The sequence below is a fragment of the Nicotiana tabacum genome, chromosome 10, assembly GCF_000715075.1.
Source record: "Nicotiana tabacum cultivar K326 chromosome 10, ASM71507v2, whole genome shotgun sequence".
Lineage (NCBI taxonomy): Eukaryota > Viridiplantae > Streptophyta > Magnoliopsida > Solanales > Solanaceae > Nicotiana > Nicotiana tabacum.
This window is the reverse complement of record NC_134089.1, coordinates 170,865,054-170,890,503: the sequence shown is the minus strand read 5'-3', so window position 1 is coordinate 170,890,503 and position 25,450 is coordinate 170,865,054. Positions and strand designations below refer to the sequence as shown.

General features: G+C 41.2%; 1 protein-coding gene and 1 long non-coding RNA gene across 2 annotated transcripts; both read left to right on the top strand.

Annotated features, from left to right (window-relative positions):
• Nucleotides 1-17,906: 17,906 nt before the first annotated feature.
• Nucleotides 17,907-21,951, top strand: LOC107800714 (uncharacterized). The gene is made up of 3 exons (XR_001651459.2): nt 17,907-18,892; nt 20,798-21,053; nt 21,492-21,951. It is a non-coding gene; the product is annotated as an uncharacterized LOC107800714 (long non-coding RNA).
• A 2,150-nt stretch (nt 21,952-24,101) lies between these two features.
• Nucleotides 24,102-25,215, top strand: LOC142165528 (uncharacterized). Its single transcript, XM_075224064.1, has 4 exons — nt 24,102-24,207; nt 24,330-24,487; nt 24,538-24,794; nt 24,885-25,215. Exons 1-4 carry the CDS (start codon nt 24,102-24,104, stop codon nt 25,213-25,215), a joined length of 852 nt encoding a protein of 283 aa, XP_075080165.1.
• Nucleotides 25,216-25,450: the final 235 nt, after the last annotated feature.

Here is a 25,450-nt window from a genome sequence, read left to right as displayed (position 1 = left end):
GATTCTATTGGCCTACTCTCTACAAGAATGCTAGTGAGCTTGTCAAGCATTGTGATGAATGCTAAAGAGCCGGTGGAATATCAAAGAAGAATGAAATGCCTCTTACCACCATTTTGGAGATAGATATTTTCTATGTGTGGGGTATTGATTTCATGGGTCCGTTTGTTAGCTCTTGTGGGAACACCTACATTCTAGTCGCGGTGGATTATGTATCTAAATGGGTCAAGGTCGTTGCTTTGCCCAACAATGAAGCAAGGAGTGTGGTGGCATTCCTGAAAAATAACATCTTCACGAGGTTTGGTACCCCAAGGGCCATTATTAGTGATGGGGGTTCGCATTTTTGCAATAAGACTTTTGATACCTTACTCAGAAAGTATGGTGTCACTCACAAAGTATCGACCCCCTGCCATACTCAAGCAAGCAGACAAGTTGAAGTTTCCAATCGGGAGATCAAGAGTATTTTGTCAAAGACTGTGAATGCCAACCGGACGGATTGGTCAAGAAAACTTGATGATGCTCTTTAGGCTTATTGAATAGCCTACAAAACACCGATCGGGATGTCTCCATATCGGTTAGTGTTCGGGAAGGCGTGTCATCTTCCGGTGAAACTTGAACATAAGGCCATGTGGGCTTTGAAGAAGTTGAAACTTGAGTGGGATGTGGCCGCAAACCTAAGAGTGGCACAATTGAATGAGCTAGATGAATTTCTGTATCATGCCTACACAAGCTCGTCCCTTATACAAGGATAAGATGAAGTACCTACATGACAAGTACATTCGAAATAAGGAGTTTAAAGAAGGTGATCTTGTGTTATTGTTCAATTCCCGATTACGGATGTTTCCGGGCAAGTTGAAGTCTAAATGGAGTGGCCCATTTAAAGTGGTGAATGTAACCCCCTTTGGTGCTTTGGACCTGAAAAATAAGAATTATGAGGTGTTTAGAGTCAATGGGCACCGGGTAAAACACTATCTTGGCAAGGTTGATGATGGCCACATCGTGACAGTTCTCTATTTCAAATGATTGGTAATTTGCATCGTGTTGCGACGTTAAATCAGGCGCTTCTTGGGAGGCAATCCATGTGTCTTTTTCTTTTTATTGTTCTTCTTCATTAGATAGGCTTTGTTTTGTGCTAACTAGTTTTGAAGTTTATACAGGAATGAGTGTGCATTGCAAGGACTGTACAAGAAAAATTTGCTAAGTGTCACAGAAGTACAGACCGCACCAGAATTATGCGGACCACACAATCACTCTGCGGCCGCATAATTCTATGTGTAGTCGCACAACCGGAAGATCAAAAGTGCATGATCTCTGATGATTGGCCTGTCAAATTTTCATTAACAATTTGCGGCCACACAAAAAATTATGTGATCTGCACAAATTCTACGGCTGCACACAAAATTGTACGGTTCGCACAAATTCTGTGACCGCACTCACTTTTGTGCGGATCGCAGAGCTTCTTTAAAGGTTCAGGTAAAGAGTGCAGACCGCACTTAAAATTTTGCGGCTGCACTCAGCTTCATTTTTGACCGACTGGGTCAACCTATAAATAGGACTTCAATGCACTATTCACACTTTACACAAACTAGGCCCTAGAACCCTAAGCAAACACAGTGCATATCCCATTAGTTCTCAATCTTCCCTCATTTCATCAGTGTAGATTCTTACCTGCATACTTCATAACTGGTATGTTCATTACATATTTAGATTTTTCAATTTCTTTTAGTTTAATTTTTGTTCTTTTTTTGTTAGGGTTGTTTTTTATGCCTAAAATGTCAATAGTTAGTCATTTTTGCTTAAAATCATGTGGGTAGTATCTTAAATGTTAATTGGGGCCTGGGTAAATAGCTAATCACGTTTAATTGCTAAAACCATGTCTAATTTGTGAAAAGAATTGCATGAAACGTAAGGCAGTGCCGCGTAATTTCAAATTGTGCGGCCGCACACATTGTTGCGCGGTCCGCAGGTCTTAGAGTTAGGGCAAAACTATGAATGACAAGTGCGGACCGCACTCAAAATTCTGTGGTCTGCAGGAAATTGTGCGGTACGCACAAAAGTGTGTGCGACTGCAGTGTTAAAAGATCAGAGAACCTAGTAGTCTGAACCAGGGGTTGTGCGGTATGCACTCTTGGATGTGCGGCCGCACTGTGAAATTGTGCGGTCCGCACTGTGAAATTGTGCATTCCGCACTCGGCTGTCTGTGGCCGCACTCACTTTTACGCGGTCTGCACTGCCTCTTTTGAGTCTGATTTATGCAATTGTTATACACGCATCTGTGACCTCCAACTCTAATTGATTCCTATCATTATGTATTGCAGATAATGGTTAGATCACGTGGTAGAGGTGATATATCAAAAGGGAGGGCAGAACCCTCTCGAGGCCGAGGCCGAGGCAAGAGTAAACTACCACTTGCCATTCAGAGAGCAATACACAAGAAGGCTACGACCAACATAGTCCCAGAATCTTCAGACACCAGTGAGTATTTCACGTCTAGGGAAGCTTTTGAGGGTAACTCTGTGCAAGCACTGTCTGATACCCAATCTCAACCCGAACAAGCCCCAGCTTGAGAGATGAATCCTTTTCCACTGCTAGTACTTTTGAGGGTTCAAAAAGAGGGTAGCCAAGATTTTGAGCCCTCTTCCTCACATACCCCGGCTGCACCAATCAATGTAGATGATGATGATTATGTCCCGAATGATGGTAGAGGGGGCGACACTGCAGTGGGAGGTCTAGAGAGGTCTAAGAAGAAGGAGTTATGGGAGGATCGATTTGTGAGCATTACTGCCTTTACCAGATTCAGAGAGTGGTGGCCCCAGAGATCACTCACACTTGAGTGATAGTTCTTAATGAAGGATTTGGACATTCACAACCCAAATGTCCTTAGATAGTTCCAGGAGCAAAAATGGATGGAAATGGTTCACCCACAGTGTCATCGATGCAAATGAGCACTTGGTTAAAGAATTTTATGCCAATGTGGCTCATATTAAGATGGGTACCAATATAATAAAAGTGAGAAATCTAAAAGTCAGATTCGACTCATGTGCTCTGAACACTTATGTGGGCTTTGAAGAAGTCGAGGTGGTCCTGTATTTGGAAAAGCTTTTTATGGGTGATGCAGCTCGCCCGTGGCTAGCTGAGATTTTGGTTGCTCAAGGACCACCACCTCTGTGGCTCACAACAGGGGTTCCCATAGTCCAGGCCACCCTAAATTTTGAAGCCAAAGGGTGGCAGACCTTCGTGTGCAATCGTATTGATCCGTGCTTAAATGAGAACAACCTCCCACTTCCCCGAGTAGTCCTGGTGGCTTAGATTATGGCTAGGTACCCGATCAATGTGGGTGCCATCATGTCCACCAATATCACATTAGCTATCCAAATAGGTGAAAGATCATACCCGTACCCAAACTTCTTCACAGAGTATTTCAATGATTAAAAGGTGGAGCTGAGGCAGTATGATACAAAAGTAAAGGCCAAGAAGCCTTTCTCATGGTACCACCTATAGGGTGCTGACAATCCAAATTTCAAGGGTAAGGCAACTACCTCCGCTGGCCGGTCTGAGGAGCCAACAATAGTAGTTACTGATTCAGCTGCTGAGCCTTCCACAGATGCCATGCCTTCCATAGCTGCCGGTCTTTCCACCGAGATGGAAGACATGCCACCACCTTCTTCTTCTAGACCATCAGCTTCATTATTAGTGTTAGCCTCATCCATTTATCCATAGACTGCACTGCAAGTCTCCCAGACATTGGTGAGTCTCAACAACTGGATGCAAGCAGCTACTTCAAAGCTTCCTGACATATCTAGTGTTGTTGCAACACAGTCTTCTGCCCCAGCAGCACCACATGTACCTCCGTCAGTGGAGAAAACATTGAAGAAGATTTTGGACAACTAGAAGACCATTATGGAGACTCTGGTGGCGCATAGGGAAGTCATTGAGGAGTTGGGAAAGCAAGCAAAGAAGATGCGGAAGTCTCAGGCATCGAAGAAGTCAGTAGAGAGTTTGAGAAAAGAAATTGCCAAGATTGCATCTGTCGGAGATCTACCATTGGATTTACTTATGGAGACAGCACCTTCAGCCCCAGCAGTACCAGCAGTACCTAAGGCATCACATAGAGCAGCCAGCCAGTTTGAGGAGCCGGACCTTGCTGCCCACACCGCTGAGGAGATGATCCAGATGCTCACCAACCCTGTTGTCCCCAACTAGGTGATGATAAGATACAGTTAGAGGAGACCGAGGGTGTTGAGGATGCCATGCAGACTGAGACCACATAGGGAGTTCTCTCAACTCTTTACCCTTCCTTGTTCTTATTTTTGTTAAGCATTGGGGACAATGCTTATTTTTATTCAGGGGGTGGTATATTTTGATTGATTTGACATTGGCATTTGGCCTGTAATAACTCTTATACTATTTTTCTTTTATCTTTATTTTCTCTTTGGTTATGTATATATTTTTCCCTCTCATTTGATATATATATTCATTTCCCTTTCATTTGTATATTCATTTGTCTTACTTTCCGTAGTTTAATTCATAGTTTCTTTAGTAGTTTTTCTTAGTAGTATAACTTCTTATTTACTTTAGTAACTTCTTTTTAAGTTTTTAGCTTCTTTTTACGTTTGAGTGAACAATAAGCCTTTGGTTTTCTTAATGACACAGTTCTTTACAAAGGTGGATTTTGTGTGAACCGGGTGGCTCTTCCCAATGATGGATGGCGTGAAAATATTCTTAAGGGGTTTAGTCCATTTTCCTTTATGTTTAGGCAAAAATATTAGTAATGAATAAAAGGGTCTCAAGCATGATTCACTTGGTACCAACACATTTACCTACGATCTTATGGTTAAAAACAAGTTGTTGGCAGAAAATAACTCTAGTTGTGACCTTTTGACTCTTGGGTTGACTTAAGCAGTCATCGAGTGGTTCAATCGAGCCATTTGTGAATCTCAATCTTAACTAGGGTTGTTGTGGGCCCTCGACTCCATTCTCTTTAGCAATGCAGCAGCGTAAGAGGTGAAGTATTGAATTGCAATTCTAAGTACCCGTGTTAATAGTCTAGAACTTGCCCCGACTGTTTTTCAAGGAGAAATTCTAAGTGTAGCTTGGCTTGAGAAATGATTGCAGGCTCTCCTTAATCCAATTTGAAATTTGAAATCTTCCATATCCTACCAATGTGATATCCCTAGTCAACCCATTTGAGCCTAAGCCCTTTTTCGTTCAATAACCATGTTATAAGCCTTTATCCGTTTTGTAATGACCCTCTTTTGGCACCCGATATTTCCTTAGCATTCTTGAGAAATAATTGACAAAAACATAAGTTTGGGGGAGAGACGAGGAGTTTGAAAGTGATATAAAGGTACAAAGAAGAGAAAGAAATGAAGAAAAGGGAAGGCAAAGAAATGAAAGAAAAGAAAAATGCCAAAAAGAAAGTGAATAAAGTAAAAAGTTGAAGGGATTCAAAGAAAAACAAGGATGAAAGGCATGGAGTAAATAGAAAAGGAGAAAAATGAATGTCATGACCAAGAAAGAGTGTTGTTACGTCTCTCTAGTTCTCCCGAGAAAAAAGAAATTGACTCAAAGAGTCGACAAAGTATGAGCCAAAAAGAGAAAATGGAGTGCTTAAGGAAAGATGAACCCATTTTGTTCCATTAAGTCCTACCTTGATCCATAAAAAAGGCCTTCGTTACATCCCAAAAAAGCCCTACATGATTTCAAGTTGAGTGAGATTGCATTAGTGGTGATTTACATGAGGGGCAAGCATATGGTACTTAGAGTCGTACTTGTGACATTCTTTTGAGAGAGATGAGCGAACTTTTCACTATCCTTGAATTGAGTGTTACATTCTAAAGTGAGATTTGCTAACGGAGAGTAAAGGAGGAGGAGTTTGGGATCAATAATGACCTACATGAAAGAGCGAGCTTCCTTGATGAATAAAGTCAACTCTTGATGCTCCAGTGTCACATTAGAACTATTACACTCAAAAAGTCAAATCATTGCATTGTTGATAATTCATACATGTTGTGGGTAATTGTTCGTCCCAATTGATGTGGGATTGATTCACCTTAGGCCAGCTAAAACAGTTCTTGTCTTGGGGAGGTGGGAATTACCTTATTTGCTTGAGGACAAGCAAAAGCTTAAGTTTGGGGGAGATGATAAGTAGGGATTTTGACTACATATTTGCACTCTTTTACTTTCGTTTTAGCTCAAAATTGCTCCAAGGTATTCCCCAAAACCAATGACATGTACTTGCTTGCAGAAGTGTTAGAATATGAGCTAAATAGATGAAAATCAACTCAAGAAGGAGTAATTTTGGATTAGGACAAAAACAAGGCTAAAGGGCCCGCACAATATTGAGTGCGGCCGCAGAACATGAAGAAAGCCTCTAACAAGAAATGCTCTGCAAAGTGCGGACCGCACAATTTTGGTGCGGCCGCAGAAGATAAAGTTCAGAGAGATGGGATTTTAAGGTCAAGAAGAAATGTGGGCCGCACTATTTTTGTGCGGCCGCATAATCAAGAGCGCAGCCGCACTCAGAAATGTGCGGTCCGTAGAAGTCCCACAATGCCAAAGCCCAAGGTCAAGAAGTGCGGACTGTACTATATTTGTGCGGCCGTAGAAGCAAGAGTGCGGCCGTAGAAGCAAGAGTGTGGCCGCACTCATAAATGTGCACTCTGCAGAAGTTGAAGGAGTGCGGCCGCAACCTAGAATTGTGCGACCGCAAAACAGGAACCTGTCAAGCCAAGTCTCAATGTGCGAACCGCACACATAATTGTGGTTGCGCACAACCTCCACAGGGGCAATTTTGACATATATTTTCAGCTTAGTATAAATAGAACTTTTTTTCTTTTTTAGGTCAACTTTTGTATGTTGGGAGCACCTGAGCTGTTTTTAATTACTGTATTGGGTAACATAGTGCTAGATTAGCTTTTAGATATTAGTTTTTCTTTCCTTAATCAAGTATTATGAATTCTATCTTAGTTTCTTTTTTTAATTTCTTCATTTTCCATGAGTAGCCGAACCCTTAGCTAGGGTTGTGACCCAACACTAGTATGGGTACTTAATGAGTAATTGATTTTGGGATTATTTATGATTGGGGTTATGATATTTAGCCTAGTTCTTGCTTGAACTTGAGAATTGATGGTGGCAAACATTGATTCATGCCTATTTGACTTAGTGTCTACTTGAGAAAGAGAGACTAAGTCTAGAAAAACTTGGCTAACTAGAAATTGGGATGAAATCAAGAAATTGATAGCCCCAATTGAAGGGTCGAACCTAGAGACAGTAAGATCCAACTAGAGCATTTATCACTTGCTTTGTGAAATACCCGTTTGAAATTGAAAAAGCCAAATCGGGCAAAATCACTCGAATTACCGAGAGATATAGAGTGAGTAATTTATTGTGATTGCTATATTGTATTACAATCAATCAAACATACCCTAAAGCTCTAAATCCGTTAGGCAACCAACTACGCGAAAATCGCAACCCTAGATCTTCCATAACTTGAAAACAACCAAAACCAAAAAATATTGTCTCTTAGCTTTACAATTACAATCAATTGTTTAAAAGTAGAAGTAGAAACAACAATTGAAAATGTGGAAATGTAATTTGGGGGCATATCATAAATTCACTCTAGGCGTATACCTAATCCAAAAATCTAACTCCCTATGGATTCGACCCCCACTTGCGTTGGGTTTTTATTATTGCTTCGACCACCTCACAACCTATATTTGAGTGTGAGTTTTGGCGACATCACTGCCCTATCGCCATGACGAGGGCCCATCTAGGCCACGAGCAGGAGCTCATCGAGGTGAGAGAGGTATGCCCCCTTATTATCCGCTCACAATTTTTGTGTCTCCCCCTCAGAAATAGTCTATGCACTGGAAAAGCTCAGCCCAAAAGTGAAATAGCCGCAGAAGATGAGATCCGACCCGAGCACGAGAAAGTCAAATGCCCACTGTGAATTCCACCAAGAGTGGAGTAATAAAACCGAGGACTGTATCGCCTTAAGACAAGAGGTCGTGAACATGCTTCACCAAAGTCACTTGAAAGAGCTAATGAGCGACCGAGGGAGGGCCAACTTCGCCCATGGACGTGAACATCACCAGGGACCACCCAAACCACCCTCCCCGTCTTGAACCATTCAAATGATCATCGGAGGGGGCGACGACGCGTCAATCAACAGTGTGAAGTCCACCACCACCCACAAACTCAAACGGTGAATCACTCGTGAGCAGTATGATGAACTCGAAGAAAGTATCATCATTGATAAGTCAGATACCCACTGTTTGGTTTTTCCTCACTATGACACCCTTGTCATCACTATACGCATCTTAGATACTGATATAAAATGTATTATGGTTGATGACAGGAACGAAGCGTGCATCATCCACCCTCGAGTTCTCACTTAAATGAAGCTCGAGGATAGGATAGTGCCACGCTGCATCACACTGACGGGTTTTGACAATGAAGTTAAGCGGACATCTAGAGAAATCACGCTGCCCGTCCTGGCCGACGGCATCATTTTGGATACCATGTTCCACATCATGGACCAGGATACGGTGTATGATGCCATCATAGGTCGACCTTGGATCCACATCATAAAACCTGTCCCCTTCCAGCTTATATCAAGTCATCAAATTTCCTACCCCTTGAGGTGTATTCAGCATCCGATGAGAACCATGCACTTCCTGGAAATGCTACCGCATTGCCCAAGACTGAACACACACCCAACAGTTAAAGGGTAAAGCCAAAGAAGCATAGCAATCAACATGGTCGAGGTCGAGCGAGGATGAGAATGATGTGATCAAAGATACCGAAGTCGTAGAAGCTGTAGGATCTACAGTAGAAGACCTCGACCCCGTCCAACTCGATGATAACAACCAGAGCAAGAAAGATTTCATCGGCCACAAGCTCTAAAAGCCAGGTAAATTCCGTCAATTCTTAAAAAATAATGTAGACCTATTTGCTTTTTCCTATGCATACCTACCAGGTATCCCAAAGGAGATAGCAACTCACAAACTAAACGTCGACCCATTCCACCCCCGGTAAGACAAATCAGGCAGAAATTAAATGCCGACATAAATGCCGCAGTCCGCGAAGAGGTACAAAAGTTGTTGGAAAATAGCTCCATCAGGGAGTCGAGATATCCTTAATGGGTCACCAATGTGGTCATAGTAAAAAAGAAGAACGGAAAGTGGCGAATATGCGTGGACTTCACAGATTTAAACAAAGCATGCCCGAAAGATTTGTTTCCACTTCCTCATATCGATCAACTCATTGACGCGATGCCCGGGCATGAGCTACTCAGCTTCCTAGACGCTTACTCGGGCTATAATTAGATCCTCATGGAAGAGGAAGACCAAGAGAAGACCACCTTCATCACTCATCAGGGAACGTACTACTACAGAGTAATGCCTTTTGGACTGAAAAATGCGGGGGCGACGTATCAGAGGTTAGTGACAAGAATGTTCAAAGACCAGCTAGGCAAAACAATGGAAGTCTACATCAACAACATGTTGGTCAAATCGAAAAGGCAGGAGGATCACATCGACCACCTGAAAGAGGTCTTCGACATACTTAGACGATACAATATGAAATTGAACCCTGAGAAATGCACCTTCGGAGTAACCTCAGGAAAGTTCCTCGATTTCTTGGTATCACAACGAGGCATCGAGGTCAATCCCGACCAAATCAAAGCTATAAAAGGAATACCAGAGAACCTGACTAGCAAGAAACAAGTACAAAAGCAAACCGATGGCATAGCCACCCTGTCGAGGTTCATCTCACAATCCTCCGATAGATGCCATAAATTTTTCTGCGTACTCAAGAAAGACAATGGACTCTAATGGAACTTCAAATGTGTCGAAGCCCTGAAAGAATTGAAGGTGTAACTATCCTCCCTACATTACTCGCCAAGGCGGAACCTGGTGAGCGTCTCCTCGTCTATCTGGCCGTATGTGATGTAGCCGTAAGTGCGGTCCTGGTCCAAGAAAATAAAGGTATGCAATCTCCTATTTATTATATCAGTAAAACTCTAGCCGATGCCGAGACGAGATATCCCCACCTCGAGAAACTGGCCTAGCTTTGGTCATAACTTCACGAAAACTTAAACCCTATTTCCAGTGCCACCCCATATCAGTAGTAACGACCTTTCCCTTGAAGAGTATTCTGCACAAATCCGAGTTGTCAAGTAGATTGGACAAATGGGCCATAGAACTGAGCGAGCACGATATAACCTATCAGTCGCGAATGACGATAAAGTCACAAGTACTTGCGGACTTCAGTACAAAATAATGCCTGAAGTCGAAAAAGAAGCGGCTCATACTTCCCCCAAAACACATGACCTATGGGTGTTGTATACATATGGTGCCTCTAACACGTCGGGATCAGGACTGAGATTCGTGCTCGAGGTCCCAACAGGCGAAGTAATTTGCCAGTCCATAAGATGCCCAAATATGACTAACAACGAAGTCGAGCACGAGGCCGTGATTGTAGGTCTAAAGCTAGCACTCAAGTACGGAGCAAAGCGAGTCATCCTATGGTGCAACTCTCAACTCGTCGTCAATCAAGTCACAAGGACTTTCCAAATCAAGGAACAAAGACTGCAAAAATGCCAGGCCAAGATCTGCAGGCTGTTACCCGAGTTTGATGAATGCTAACTCAACCAAATCCCATGAGTACAAAACATCGAAGTAGACAGTCTTGCCAAACTGGCAGCGACCACCAAAAGAATAATTGGAGAAGGGAACATGGTCACTCTCCTCCACTCATCGATCGATCAAATCGAGGTACGAACTGTAAACTTGACTTGGGACTGGCACAATCGTATTGTCACATATTTGTAGGACGGAGTGCTCCTAGAGGATAAAAAAAGCCAAAAAACATCGAATGCAAGCAGTCGGGTACAACATCATCAACAACGGCTTGCATAAAAGAATGTATGGCAGCCCCCTAGAAAAATGCTTAGGCCCAAATCATACGCGGCACGTCCTCGAGGAAGTTCACGAAGGTCACTACGGAGCTCATACCGGCAATCGAGCTCTCGTTAGATGCCTCATACGAGCAGGCTACTACTGGCCCATAATGAAAAAAGAGGCTGTTGACTTCATAAAAAAATGTGAGTCCATGATCCACCAAGCGGGCGAGCACCTCCACTCAGTCACCTCACCCTAGCCTTTCATCAAATAGGGAATGGACATCGTTGAAACCCTCCCAGCGGGATGAGGTAATGTACGATTTCTTTTAGTTTTAACTGGTTATTTTTCCAAGTGGGTAAAAGCAGGTGCATTCGCCCAAATATGTGAGCAAGAAGTGATCACCTTCATATGGAGGAATATCGTGCGTAGTTTTGTCCTCCCCAAGGAAATCAGTTGTGACAACGGGCCTTAATTCACTGGAAAAAAATGATCGCCGAGTTCTTCGAGAAATGGCATATCAAAAGAATACTCTCCATGCCATATCATCCCGCGGGCAATGGGCAAGCGGAGTCCTCCAACAAGTCAATATTGAATATCATGAAAAAGAAGCTCGAAAATGCCAAGGGATTGTGGCCGGAGTTGCTGCCGGAAGTGCTATGGGCATACCGCATAATGCCAAAAACAAGCACAAGAGAAACATCGTACTCACTGGTCTATGGGACTGATGTCGTAATACCGGTTGAGGTCGAAGAACCAAGTTTAAGGTACTCACACGAGAGCAGGTCGAGAAACGATGAAAGCAGAAGGCAAGACCTCGATGAGGCTGAAGAACGAAGAGATATGGCTTACATAACAATGGTCGCTCTGAAGCAACATGCAGAGCGATACTACAACAAAAGGTCAAGATCGGACGGCTCAAAGTCGGAGAGTACATACTCAAAGCCAAAACACAAGCAAGCAAGGACCCACGAGAAGGAAAGCTAGGAACTAATTGGGACGAACCATACAAAATCACGGCGGCAACAAGAAAAGGGTCGTTCCAACTAGAAACAATGGAGTGGAAGCTATTACCAAACAACTAGAACATCGCCCACCTCAAGTACTTCAACTTCTAAGGAAAGATTTTCTCCGAGCCGTACTCTTTTTCCCTCACCAGAGTTTTGTCCCAATTGGGTTTTCTTGGGGAGGTTTTTAATTAGGCGACAGGCGACAAAGAGGACATCTCGAAGTTTAAGGTTTGAGAAGGTTAGATTACAAGTTGGGAAGTTCATTGTTCGACCCCTCAAATACTTCTCCAGGCCGAACAATAAAGGGACTAGATAGATTGGGACTGGAATACCAGCCCGAAAAGTAAGTGTGTTTCTTATATATATATATATATATATATATATATATATATATGTGTGTGTGTGTGTGTGTGTGTGTGTGTGTGTGTGTGTGTGCGCACATGATGTTCGCATGTCTCCACCAAGTTTTAACTCCGCACCAATTAATGTACTCATATTCGACCTCATTCGAATAAACTAAGAGTCGACATTCGACCTCGTTCGAATCAACTCACATTCAACCTTGTTGGAATCAACTAAGAGTCAACATTCGACCTTGTTCGAATCAACTAAGAGTCAACATTCGACCTCGCTCGAATCGACTCACATTCGACCTCGCTCGAATCGACTCACATTCGACCTTGTTCGAATCAACTAAGAGTCAACACCCGACCTCGCTCGAATCAACTCACATTAGACCTCGTTCGAATCAGCTAAGAGTCCACATTCATCCTCGCTCGAATCGACTCACATTTGACCTTGTTCAAATCAACTAAAGTGACATTCGACCTCGCTTGAATTAACTCACTTTTGACCTTGTTTGAATTAATGTAACATTCAACCTTGTCCGAATTAATGTAACATTCGACCTCGCTCGAATTAACACATTCGAACTTGTTCAAATTAATGTATTATTCGACCTCGCTCGAATTAACACGTTCAACCTTGTTCAAATTAATTAGTGACATTCAACCTCGTTCGAATTAATACGTTTGACCTCATTCGAATTAGTAAAGAATCATATTTGACCACATTCGAATTCAACTCATACTTAACCTGACTTGAGTTTGATTAACAAGTTAACTTCGTTTGAGTTAAGTACGATGACATGGGACTTCACCCAGATTCAATCAAAGATATACTCGACCATGTTCGAGATAGCACATGCCAACACAGTTCTTCTAAAGCAACTATTTGAAGAAAAACATTCGAAGAAAAATAAAAAGACCCAATAACGTACAGCAAAGGGTTGTGATCATTCCATTCCAAAAAGTATCTTACAAAGGGCCACAAATATGCCCACAAAAAAAAGAAGACAAAAACTAAGTACAAAGTACCACTCCATGTCGTCCCCACCTTCATCGCTGGCGCCTTCACCACCCAACCCAGCAGCGCCGTCTCCGCCATTGCCTTGAGGATATTCATCTTCGTACCAGGCATCTTGCTCAAGATCGTCCAATTCTTCCTCCTCCTCGCCGATGCCGGCCCCTGGAGTAGCTGGGTCAAAACCACAAGCAATTCTAGCCGCACACGCCTTGACACGAGCATCTTCAAAATCAGCCTCAGGAACCTTCCCCATCGTCATCAAATTCTTGAGAATGTCCAGCTGATCCTCGACGTGGATCCACATCTCGTATAAGTGCCACAAAATATTAAGAAAAGCAGAAATATGAGAGGATGGCCGGGCCAACAGTTACGCCTTCTCGGCCTCAAGAGCAACGACTTGATCACTAAGGCTCGAAACCTCTCTCTCGAGCCCACCAATTCGCTCATCAAGCCATGCGTCCTTGAGCGCGGTCGTTTCCGCTTCGCTCGCTTGTTCAGATCTAAGGACGCGGATGACCTCCTCCAATGTCGCCACTCTCGCCAAAGCCGTTGTCCTAGCCTCCCCGATCCTCTCCAACTCTGCCACTTTCTCGATCAACTCATCACTTAAGTCGTTAGCTCTGATCGAACTCTGCTCAAGCTCGGCTCGCAGGGACGCCACTTGAGCTTGAAAGTCGACACACTCATCCGCGACCTCCTTGATCACCTCGAGCTCGTCCTTCTTGGCTCTAAGCACCCCCTCGAGCTCGGTGCACCTGTCAATGACCCTCACAAGCTCATCGTCCTTCTACCCCAACTCATCTCTAAGGGATTGGAAATTACCGTTCGTGCTGAACTGGGCACGCATGTCATGGTACTTATCACAATACTTGTAATACTTTAAAACCATTTTCTTGAATACAACCTTCCGTTTCTCCTCTTAGCAGGCGCTCTCGATCTCCAAAATGAGAGTCTAAGGGAAAAAATAAAGATCCAAAAAGAGTCAGTAAAAATAGAAAGGGGGAAGGACGCAAAGTACAAAAACAATAAAAAGGAAAACACTCGCCCTCAGAGCCATTCTAGATATGCCTAACAACAGATCGACATCCTTAAATGACTGTAGAGTCCTGTTCTCGGCGCTAGAGCAAAGAGGGACCAAAGAAGGGACCACTTTCTCTGTGTTAGTCAACAAGTCGCAGTCCAAAGGGATGACTATCGAACAAGAAGATCCATTCGTTCTTACCTCGACCTGGGTAAACCTCTCGTCGAACATCCTCTCTTCTTCGGGGTCAACATTGGCCTCTGATAGGCCTTCTCCTTCCACAAAAGCAATCTCCACATTTGAAGGGGGCACAGTCTCTGCGTCCATAGACACACCGCTCTCCGGTACGACCACGGCCCGCTCGGGGTCGCCCTCCGCTGGCTCTTCGTTCTCTATCACCTCGTTGCCAATCACTATTCTCCGCCTTTTTAGTAGAACCGCTTCCTCCTCACACTAAGACAACTCGTCCACTAAATGCAAAATTAGAGAAGTTGGAGTCTCCGGTGATGAGGCAGCAGCCCGACGGCTAGGCCTTCGCAGAGCTGGTGTCCGGGAAAAAACAATAATCTGAATGGACTCGCCTGCAGTCGCAGCAGGAAGTGACCCGGTTGAGGCACCCGACTGACAAAAAGCGGAAGTAGGAGCCCTCGTCCTCCTCGGAGCCCTACTACCTATCAATAAAGAAATACAGGGTGAAGTAAAAAAGAAAACGATATATGAAGGGCGAAGGAACTAATATTGAAACCAGTACTCATGGGTCGGAGAAGGTTTACATCCAAACTTCTTATTAGAATGCGACCACTCACGGATCCCCACTGTGTGTGGTAGAATTTGGCTCACCCAGTCGCGAATGTCGGCGACCAACATGGGAGGATCCTTCTCGGTTGCGTATAAAGGGAAGAATGATTAAGACACCAAAGAGAAAACAAACAACCAGTTAGCAAAAACACTTACGAGCAAAGTTCCACTCCTCGGGAAACCGTTGGGGTTCGCCACCACGTGCTCTGTCCTCGCGTAGAAGAAATTAACCCAAAACTGACGATTTGTCTTATCGTCCATCTTCACCACCAATCCCTTGGTCCCACGGTGGCAGAGGTGTATCATCGTACCCCTATGAAAACTTGGGGCGTAGAGGTATAGCAGATGGCGAAGAGAGATCCCGCGGTTGGCTAGCTCCGTGTACTTTGTCAGCATAAGGAACAATTTATAGATATACGGGGAAAGCTGGGCCAGGAAGACGCCATAATAGTGACAAAAGTCCTCCGCCAATGAAGGAAGAGGAAGTGAATAACCCACGATGAATAGATACGCATAGAATGTGCAGTATTCAGGGCGATGAACTTGTACCACATCGTTACCAGCCGAGATAAGATCGATATGGTCTGGGATTCAGAATTCAGCCCTAAGTTCAACAAGGGTCGTCACATCCATCTCAGAAATAACACATTCGGGATCTTCTTCGGGCCATTACGAGAAGTCCGACCTAGCCCTCTCTAAGCATGGGATTATTTTATCCACAGCGGGGAAACTCTCATCTTCTACAGCAATGGCCTCCACTTTCGTCATGAGGAGGCATGGCCACCGTCAATGGAACAAGATCAGAAGTTCCCTCAAGGTTAGAAGATGCACTAGCCATTCTTTATCATGTATATGGGAAGGAATTGCAGATACGAAAGGGGAGATAAAGGCAGAAGATGTTAGAAGAAAGGGGAAATAAGGATGCTAGAGCTCTGAAGAAAGGAAGGAAAAACTTGAAGATTCAAATGCTTAGAAATGCAACAAAACCAAATGGAGAGTTCCCATCCCTATTTATAAGTATACAGGCACCCTAATCGAGGATGCAAAGCGCTGCCACATTAATTTCGAAATGAAAGGGGCGCGGGAAACGATGCAACGCATCGGGAACATGCGCCATAATGACACATGAGGTTATGACGTCATTTCAAACTGACGTAATGGGCGGATGTGGCTCTTGAAGCGCCATGTCGTCACCACACTATAAAAATGTTACTACTCGACCTACACGCCCAAATTTCTCAAATTGTAACTAGTGAAGTCTGCCCACCGAGCTCGTCCAAAAACAACCTCGACAGGTGGAGGGACTAACTATATGGGTCAGAATCTGACTAAGGGAACCTGGAACAAGGATAAGTTACTAAAAGGCGATTAGGCCGAGGTCATACACACGATTAAAGGAACTTACTGGCGAGCTGTTAATCAGGGCCAAGGTCGAATATTCAAGTCTGCAAATAACAGCTAGTTCTATAATAAGGTATCTAGGAGAATATTCCATTGGATATTCTCTATACCTGTATTTTAGGGTAGGTTGGAGGCATGTCTCGTATAAATAGAAAGGTAGAAGAAGAAAAATGTATGTAATATTCTATATGATAAGAACTCTCTTGAAAAGTTGACTCTCAGGAAAAATACAAACATTAGCTTTCCAAAGAGATTCGATTTGGTGTTTATTCCACATTTCTCGCATCAAATCTCAGAAAACCTCCTATATTCTCTCATATTCTTGTCTTACATCATTGTCAGAAAGAGGAACCATCCACCTCATTCAATATAGGGTGAATCATTCTCTCTATTTACATGCATTGCCATTTAGCATATTTATTGCTTATCACTATTCCCCACTCATTAATAACAACATCATTTAATATACATTGTATTAAATCGGTTTTAATGCACTCCCACATTATTTGTACAAACATTCTTCAAATCTAGAAATTATTATATTTAACTAGAATTTACCCTTTATCTTCTTATTTAATTAGTTTTACAAAAGGTCTCATACTTTTTGGTCAAACAATAATCTCTTTCCAATCAACACAAGAAGACATTTAGTTCTGTGGTAATTTTGCTTTGTTTCCGAGAGAAATAAAGTGGACTTAGGAGCAATTTTCCGATTGAGATTTGATTCCGTTGCGTTAACAGATACAAATTAATGCCCCTGTTGCTGTGTTTTTGTTTTCACATCTAATGTAGGTGTTGCTGACACATCTAACCAGAGAAATGACGAATGTTATTTAGTGTTTCTTTACCGCTATACTTAATAATGCAAGAAAGCAGGACTCATGTGTTCATTATATTGTATTACAACGAAAATTTTATATGCTCAACAAATAGTTCTTTTATAACATATGTTTCTTTTAATTTAATCTCATTACATATTAAAAATATCTAAGTGAAGGTAAATACGCAATTACTCAATTCACAAGTTCATACCCCAATCAAATTGCATTCAACTCGTCGTTTCATATTTTGAGCTTATATTTTTCATTTAAATATTATCTCACACATATTTTAATAATATTTATGTTATTTTAAAAGTTTGTACAACTTAATATAGGGTATACGTGTAAGACACGCGTCCAAAAACTAGTAAAAATAAAAAAAATTAAAATGAACCTGTTGGCTTGGTAAGGGGGGGGGAGGTGGGGAGTGTGCTAGTAGAAAGGGACCAATTGGAAGGGAAATAGCACAGAAAGATGGATCCTCCTCCTCCTCCTCATACGCAGACGAAAGAGTTGCCGACTAGTTGGCGAGGTGCCAAATTTATTTGGCGTGCTGTTCTCATCTTCAATCTCGGCCTCGGAGGTAAAACAATACCTCCCCACCCCCACCCAATATCTTTCTGACCCCTTGGGCTGCATTTTGTACATGGTATTATTGATTCTAGCCTTTCTGTTTGAATGGTGGAACTGGGTTTTGGATTATAATTTAGGGTTTTAACGTTTTTGAAGTTTCACAGCGGAAGAATGTTTTGCCACTTGACATTGTTATGTACTGTGCAAAGTATGGCACAGTTTTCTATGAGCTTAAATGCTTTTTTGGTCTTTTGATATGTAGCTAATCTGCTTGTTAGCACGACAATGAAAGAATCTTAGTAGAGTTTTGGGTTGCATTTTATTGTGCATAACATGTACTGGAGGATAAATAAGTATGGTAATATTTGATTTTGTAATGAAGATTCTTGCTTTGTGGAGATCCAATGTTTTATGACTTGGGAGATTGAAAGTTGACAAGCCCCAAGTGTTGCTGATTTCAGTTAAATTACGATCCTTTGTTTGCTAATACAGATTCTGATAAAGTAGTTTGGATGGAATAGTTGCTTCACTGGTCACTTTAAGTACCCATTTGTGCTTGTCGATATAAATGAGTTCTTCGCAATTACTGTTGCAGATTTAGAAATTGTTGGTGTTTCTGTTAAACTTTAATCTTACTATTGTCAATTATATTTCCCCCTAAATCGTGGAGTTGAGATATACTGTGATTTTGCTAGACTTATCGTCTTTAATTCTTTGTGTTTCTCTTTATCGTCTCTGTGTAAACATGTGTTTCATTGGGTACTTGATTCAATGATCAGAAATAGATAACGATTTTTAGGTCTGCTCCTATTATTATTGATGTGAATTAGGTCTTGCCTAATACTGTGTGCAAGAGAGACATGCAGCATTTAATCGAGGAAGAGGAGGTGATGGCACGAACTACCAATAAAAATATTTTGAATGGATAAACTGGGCACCAGTACTTATCGGTTCTATTTGCCGTCGGGCAATGGGTTACCATGAAGCAGTCTGAATACATAGGTAGCACATGACCTTATCTTAGTAAATGATGTAGATACAATGTGTAGTTATTATTTTGATGCGGGAAAAGCATTTTGATTGACTCAGTCTTTGTAATACTTGCTTCAAATGCTAATTTTTTCTCACTGTGGGAAAATCATTTTATGCATCATGCCATTATCATTCTTTACATGTTCTAATGACTCAGTTTCTGTGACTTTTTGAGAGATTGACAAATATTAGTACTTTACAGCCTACCTCTTTACAAGGCCCGCTAAGAAGGAAAGAAAGGCCAACATTGCACCACCTGTTATTCCAGCTGAGACTAGTACTCCCACTCCGCCTGCTCCTCAAAATTTTGAACCCATCTTTACTCCTATTCCAGAACCTGTGAAGGTACCAGAGCCCCTTTCTGTAGATCAGCAGCGCAGTGTTTTTGAATGGATGCTAGAAGAGAAGAGGAAGGTCAAACCTCAAAATCGAGAAGAAAAGAAGAGAATCAATGAAGAAAAAGCTCTATTGAAACAGTTCATACGAGCAGATTCCATTCCGAAGATCTGATGTAACGTAGATAATTGATCCAAAATTTTCTTAGGCTGAACTTAGTTTTACTGATCCATCATTTACAACTTGCCATTCTTTTTAGATCAGTTCGCCTTCAATCTAATTGATACTACTGCTTTTTGAGTAGGCAGTTTAGATAATAGATGATATGTTACAGTAGAAACTCTTATTGCTGGTGAAAGAAATTAATGGAGTTCCATGATTGTTTCTCACTGTAGTTCATTAGATGGTCATTTGTGTTGGATATTTCATGAGTTGTCAAAATGTTTTTATCTGAACGTTAAAGTCCACAAACCCCAATACGCGGATGATCCTTCAAATAAAAAGCATTTGCATATGGTGTTATTGATTAATAAGTTCTTGCATGTCTGTTGTGGATATTGGAACTGGTTTTCGACAACACTTTAAGGTTTTTCCATATCTTGGATTTCTGTGCCGAATGTTTTGTACCTGACACTGTCATGTACTGTGCAAAATCTGTATGTGGATGGATCGTGATGTTCACAATACATAATTGGCCAGTCACTTTGATTTTTTTGGACATTGTCTCTTGTTTGGGTTTATAGGAGTAATAAGTTTAGCACAGTTATCTAAGAGCTTTAATGCTCTCTGTACTCTGGTACCTGCTCAATCTGCTTTTTTGAATGAGTGAAAGAATTTGAATAGGTGTTCTGGATATTGTTGCCAAGGTGTGTTTTATAGTTCATACCATGTATTTGAGGATAAATAAAGATAGTAATAGCTGAGTTGTGTGATATATTCCTGCTGTATGGAGAACCGATGTTTTATGATTTATGGGACTGAAAATTGACAAGCCCTAGTTTTGTTGATTTCAGATGATTCATGATACTTCTTTTGTAAATACAGATTCAGACAGAGTAGTTTGGACGGTGTAGTTGCTTCTCGCTATCCATTCAGAAACATGCATGTCTAGTATAACTACGTTCAGATTCTTTCTTGATTACAGAAGGAATTTGGGCCTTTAAGCTTTTAGGGGATTCAAGTTGAACTTCATCTTCTGAGCAGTCATTTAGTCTAGAAAATATAAGCATCACTCGTAACAGAAGTTCCTCTTTCTGCTTGTCTTTGTGGAATATGAATGAGTTCTTCATGATGAATATTTCAAATTTAGAGAATAAGTGGTGTTTCTGTTATATATTTTTTATCTTATTATGCTGAAGTTTTATTTTTAATCTGGAGTTGGAATTAACCAGTGATTTGCCAGACGCAACATCTCGAGTTCTTTGTGTTTCTCTTTCTTATCTATGTATAAGCATGTGTTTCATTGGGTTATTTGATTCAATGATCAGAATTTGATAACTATAGAGATAGAGGTTGAGTTCTGCTCCTATTGTTAATTAGGCCCTGCCTAGGACTGTGTACAGGAGCATACAGACGGATAGACATCTACTTGAGGAAGAGAGGTAATGGCACAAGTAATAACAACAACAAACCCAGTTTGATCCCAACAAGTGGGGTCTGGGGAGGGTAGTCTAGTCTGTACGCAGACCTTACCCCTACCTAATGCAGGTAGAGAGGATGTTTCCAATAGACCCTCGGCTCAGGAAGGGCAAGAAGAAGAAGAGGAAAGCAAGGGAGGAAGAAAGATGGAAGAGAGGTAATGGCACAAGTGATTAGTAAAATATTTGCATGAGGATAAAAGGACAGATGTACTTGTTGGTTCTACAACCATGCATCACTGTGCACATACATGTAACCACTTTTTTATATGACCTTATCTTAGTCTATGATGCAATACAATACTTAACCACCATCATTGTGTGGGGAAAACAATTTGATTGTCTCAATCTTTTGTAGTACTTGCTTCAAATGCTATTTTTTTTTCACTCAAGTGTAACTTTGTAGTTAAAATCTGGAGCCATGTGCTTAATAAAAACTCTATGTCGAGTACATCATGGAAGGTGTTGGTGAATTTGTTTTCTTATTTCTGGCTAGCATTTTGAAATGTTTCACTTAAATCCTTCATTCTTCAGATGTTTTAATAGCTCAGCTTCTGTGACTTGTAAAAAATTGATAGATGTTTTTACTTTTTCAGCTTACCTCTTTGCAAGGCCTGCTAAGAAAGGAAAGGAAAACTACCGCTAAACTACGCATTACTCCAAGTAAGACTACTACTCTCACTCTGCCCCCTTTCTGTAGAGCAGTAGCACAGTATTTCTGAATGGATGCTAGAAGAAAAGTGGAAGTTCAAACCTCAAGACCAAGAAGAAAAGAAAGAAAGTCACTAAAGAAAAATCTCTATTGAAGTAGTTCATATGAGCAGATTCCATCCTGAAGATCTGATACAAACCTGGCCGTTCATTTAATCCCATTTTTCGTCGGCTGAGATTAGTTTTACTGGTACACATTTACTACTTGGTATAATTTTCTTAAATTAGTTCACATTTGATCTAACTGATACTACTGCTGTTTTAGGAGGCAGTAATTGATGATAAATGATTTGATATAATAGATATTTTTTTTGTTAGTGGAGGAAATTAAATGGAGTTGCATTACTGATTTGTTTAGTGAAACGAACTTCTTGCCAACTGCTTTTCGGAAAATGGGGTCATTTGTGTTTTGATAATTCATGAGTTATCAAACTACCCTCCTCAGACCTCACTTGTGGGATTATATTAGTTTTGTTGTTGTATCACAAACCATCATTTGTATTTTGAGCTACATGGTTATCTATCCTCTATTGCGGTTGTGTGGAGACCATTGCAAGCTTGTCTTGTAGATATTGAAATCTTCGTATGCATAGGCTTTTGGCGAGGACATCAGCAATTTGATCTATTGAACTATTATACAGAGCTACCCAAGTTCTTAGATGCAACTATTTCAGAATAAACGTTGGTTTGCCTATGAAATAGGTTACCGACAAATTACCACAATTTCGGGGTGAAATTAAGAAATAGCCAGATTTACAAGTGGTAATTGAAAAATAGTCACAGTTTCAAAAGTAATTAAAATTCAGCAACTTTTCATGTAAAGATAAATCTGAACAAAAACACTATTCAAAATTCGAAAAAATAATTAGATGGCTTTCTTTTTCTCTCGGCGCACGTTAGGTGCTAACTAACCTGCGCCATCGCCGGAAATGGGAGGAAGAGGAAGATCAAAGAAAAGCACCAACACCAGTGGTAGAAAGGAAATTAATCGACATCATCACGCGAGAGCAAGGAAAACAAACATCAAAAGCTAAAGAGAAAATGCAAGAGGAATATTTAGATCCGGAAAGTGACAATGACCTAAATTGGCCAGATCTGGGTAGTGCTCGAACTAAATTGGCAACACCGGTGAGCCTAGTCACTCTCTTGACACTGTTGGTGAGTTCTGGAGCTAAAGGAGTAGCTGTATCGATGACTTCAATTAGTGGTGCGAGTACGAGCAAATCACAGAGCAATGGAACAGTAAATGCAAACTTGCCAAAGGAACAGAGAAGTACTGAGATCGTCAATGAGAAAAAACACGCAAGATGTGAAATCAGCGCAGGCTAGAAATGGGGGAAGATCCTGGGCAGGCTTGTTTCACGAGAACCAATTCGCAACTAAGGATATGAATTTATCCTACATTCCTCCAGTGATACAGGACGAAGAAGTTGTAGTACAATTGCTGGATGAGGACATTGCAGAGGAAAATCAGAAATGGAATTGAGCAATAATCTTGTACGCGGTGGGAAATACTCCAACTATTGGGGCAATTGAGCGATTCATAGCAAGCCAATGGAGTAAAGTCAGAAAACCTAAGGTACTCTTCCATAACGATGGGTATTTCATAATTTTGATGAACAACTGTGAAGAGAGGGATGAAGTGATACTGAATTGTCCATTTACTATGAATAGCAGACCAATCATACTTAGACCATGGACGGAAGGATTTGATTTCAATGAGGAAGTGCTTAAAACATGCCTCTATGGATCAAACTCCCTAAGCTACCACTTAACTATTGAAGTAACCGGGCCCTAAGCAAAATTGGGAGTCGTTTGGGAAAGCCTTTGTATGCTGATGCATGTACTACAATGGCTGATAGAGTCTCATATGCTAGGGTGTTAATTGAAATGGATATTACTAGGCCATTATTAGAGTCAATCAAATTATATGACCCTAAGGGAAAGGTGATCGAATAGGTGGTACAATATGATTGGAAGCCTCAGTATTGCCGGACATGTTGTCAAATAGGCCACTCGTGTAGATATCAAAAGAAGCAGAAGCAGGAGGGAGGACAACAAAGAGGTATTGACCAGAAACGAAAACAAGAATGGAGAATAGTGAGGGTGCTTGATCCCAATGTGGATAAAATTGATGCTTATGATAGATTCCTGAATCAAATGGAATCAAAAGGTGAAGAGGTGCCTATCCCGTAGGAAAATGAAGAGCAATGGCAACTTGCTAGAGGAAAGTCTGCATCAAAGAAGAATATGTGAGCCATAAGAGAGAATGAAATAGACATTGGCAATGCATTCAAAGCACTAGTTGATACTGCCTAGAAGATTGTGCAATTATCTAAAGCTCAGGGGGCAAGAGGGCAGCAGAGCAGAAGTGACAGAGGATGAGGCCCAAAAATAACTACTATATCATGATGAATATCATAACATGGAATGTTGAATAAAGTGTATAAGCAAAAAGAACTAAAAAATATTGCAGAGAGAATAATATGGTTTTAATGGCTGTTCTAGAAAATAGAGTCAAGGCAACTAATGTTGATCCAATAATGAAGAAGGTGTTTAGTAACTGGCAATGGGTAGCTAATTATGATGAGGCAGCAGGAGGCAGGATCTGGGTAGTATGGGACCAAACAAAGGTGGAATTTGAGGTTATTCGAGTATATGAACAATATATAGTAGGCAAGCGATTATGAGACAACACAGAATCAATTTCATCTTTGGTGCAGTCTATGAAATGCATACTATACAAGACATGATGATACTATGGGAGGATCTGAAGGGAACTATGAATGGAATCAATGGCCCAAGCTTAATAATGTGGGATTTTAATACTATTATGTCTATTGAGGATAGAGTGCAGGGGAATCCAGTACAAGAGATAGAGGTGAGAGATTTCAAAAACTTCATAATGGATACTAGATTAGATGAACTCAGAATAGTGAGGAGAAGTTCAAGTGGACAAACAATCATGTTCATAGTAGAATTGATAGAATATTGGTTAATGGAGAGTGGATTCAGAAATGGCTTGCCATGGAGGGGATCATTATGAACCCTGGGTTTTTAGATCATTGTCCTTTGAAAATAACCATTGATGATACTAAGCAAGAAGGTAGGCGGCCTTTCAAGTTTTTCAACTATTTGGCCAGCCACCAAAACTTTGATGAAATAGTTAAGCAATGCTGGAGAAAGAGGTACAGGGGAACTGCAATGCTAAATGTGTGGAATAAGCTCAAAATGCTAAAATGAGATCTAAAGCAGCTGAAAAACCAAGATTTTAACAGTATCGGACACAAGATTCAAGTAGCAAGGAGCAAATTAAAAGGCATTCAAGCTCAGATGACACTTCCAAGAAATGAAAATGAAGCAATACTACAAGAAAAGGTTGCTAAATTTGAGTTGGCAAAATGGTTGGAGGTGGAGGAAAGTGTGTTGAAGCAGAAGTCAAGAATCAAATGGCTTAAGCTAGGGGATTCTAACACAACATATTTCAATGCCTATGTGAAATACAGACAAACAAGTAATCATATTGGCAGATTAACTAACAGTGCAGGGCAAATCCTCCAAAGTGCTATTGAAGTAGAAAAGGACATATTGAGTTTCTACAAGAGTTAATACCCTAAAATCATCCTAAACTATCATGTTTTTGTCAGTTTCCTACTTAAACTATTCAGTGTCCCCAAAACCCCCCTGAACTATATTGCCCTTCATATTAAAAACCTCTTCGTCGATTTTTTCTAGGTTTGTATGATGCATGCTCCCAATTAACTTTAAACTATGAGTTTACAACACGTGGCTACTTAGTCGAGCATAATTTAATTATTATTATACTTAATAATTTGAACTAATA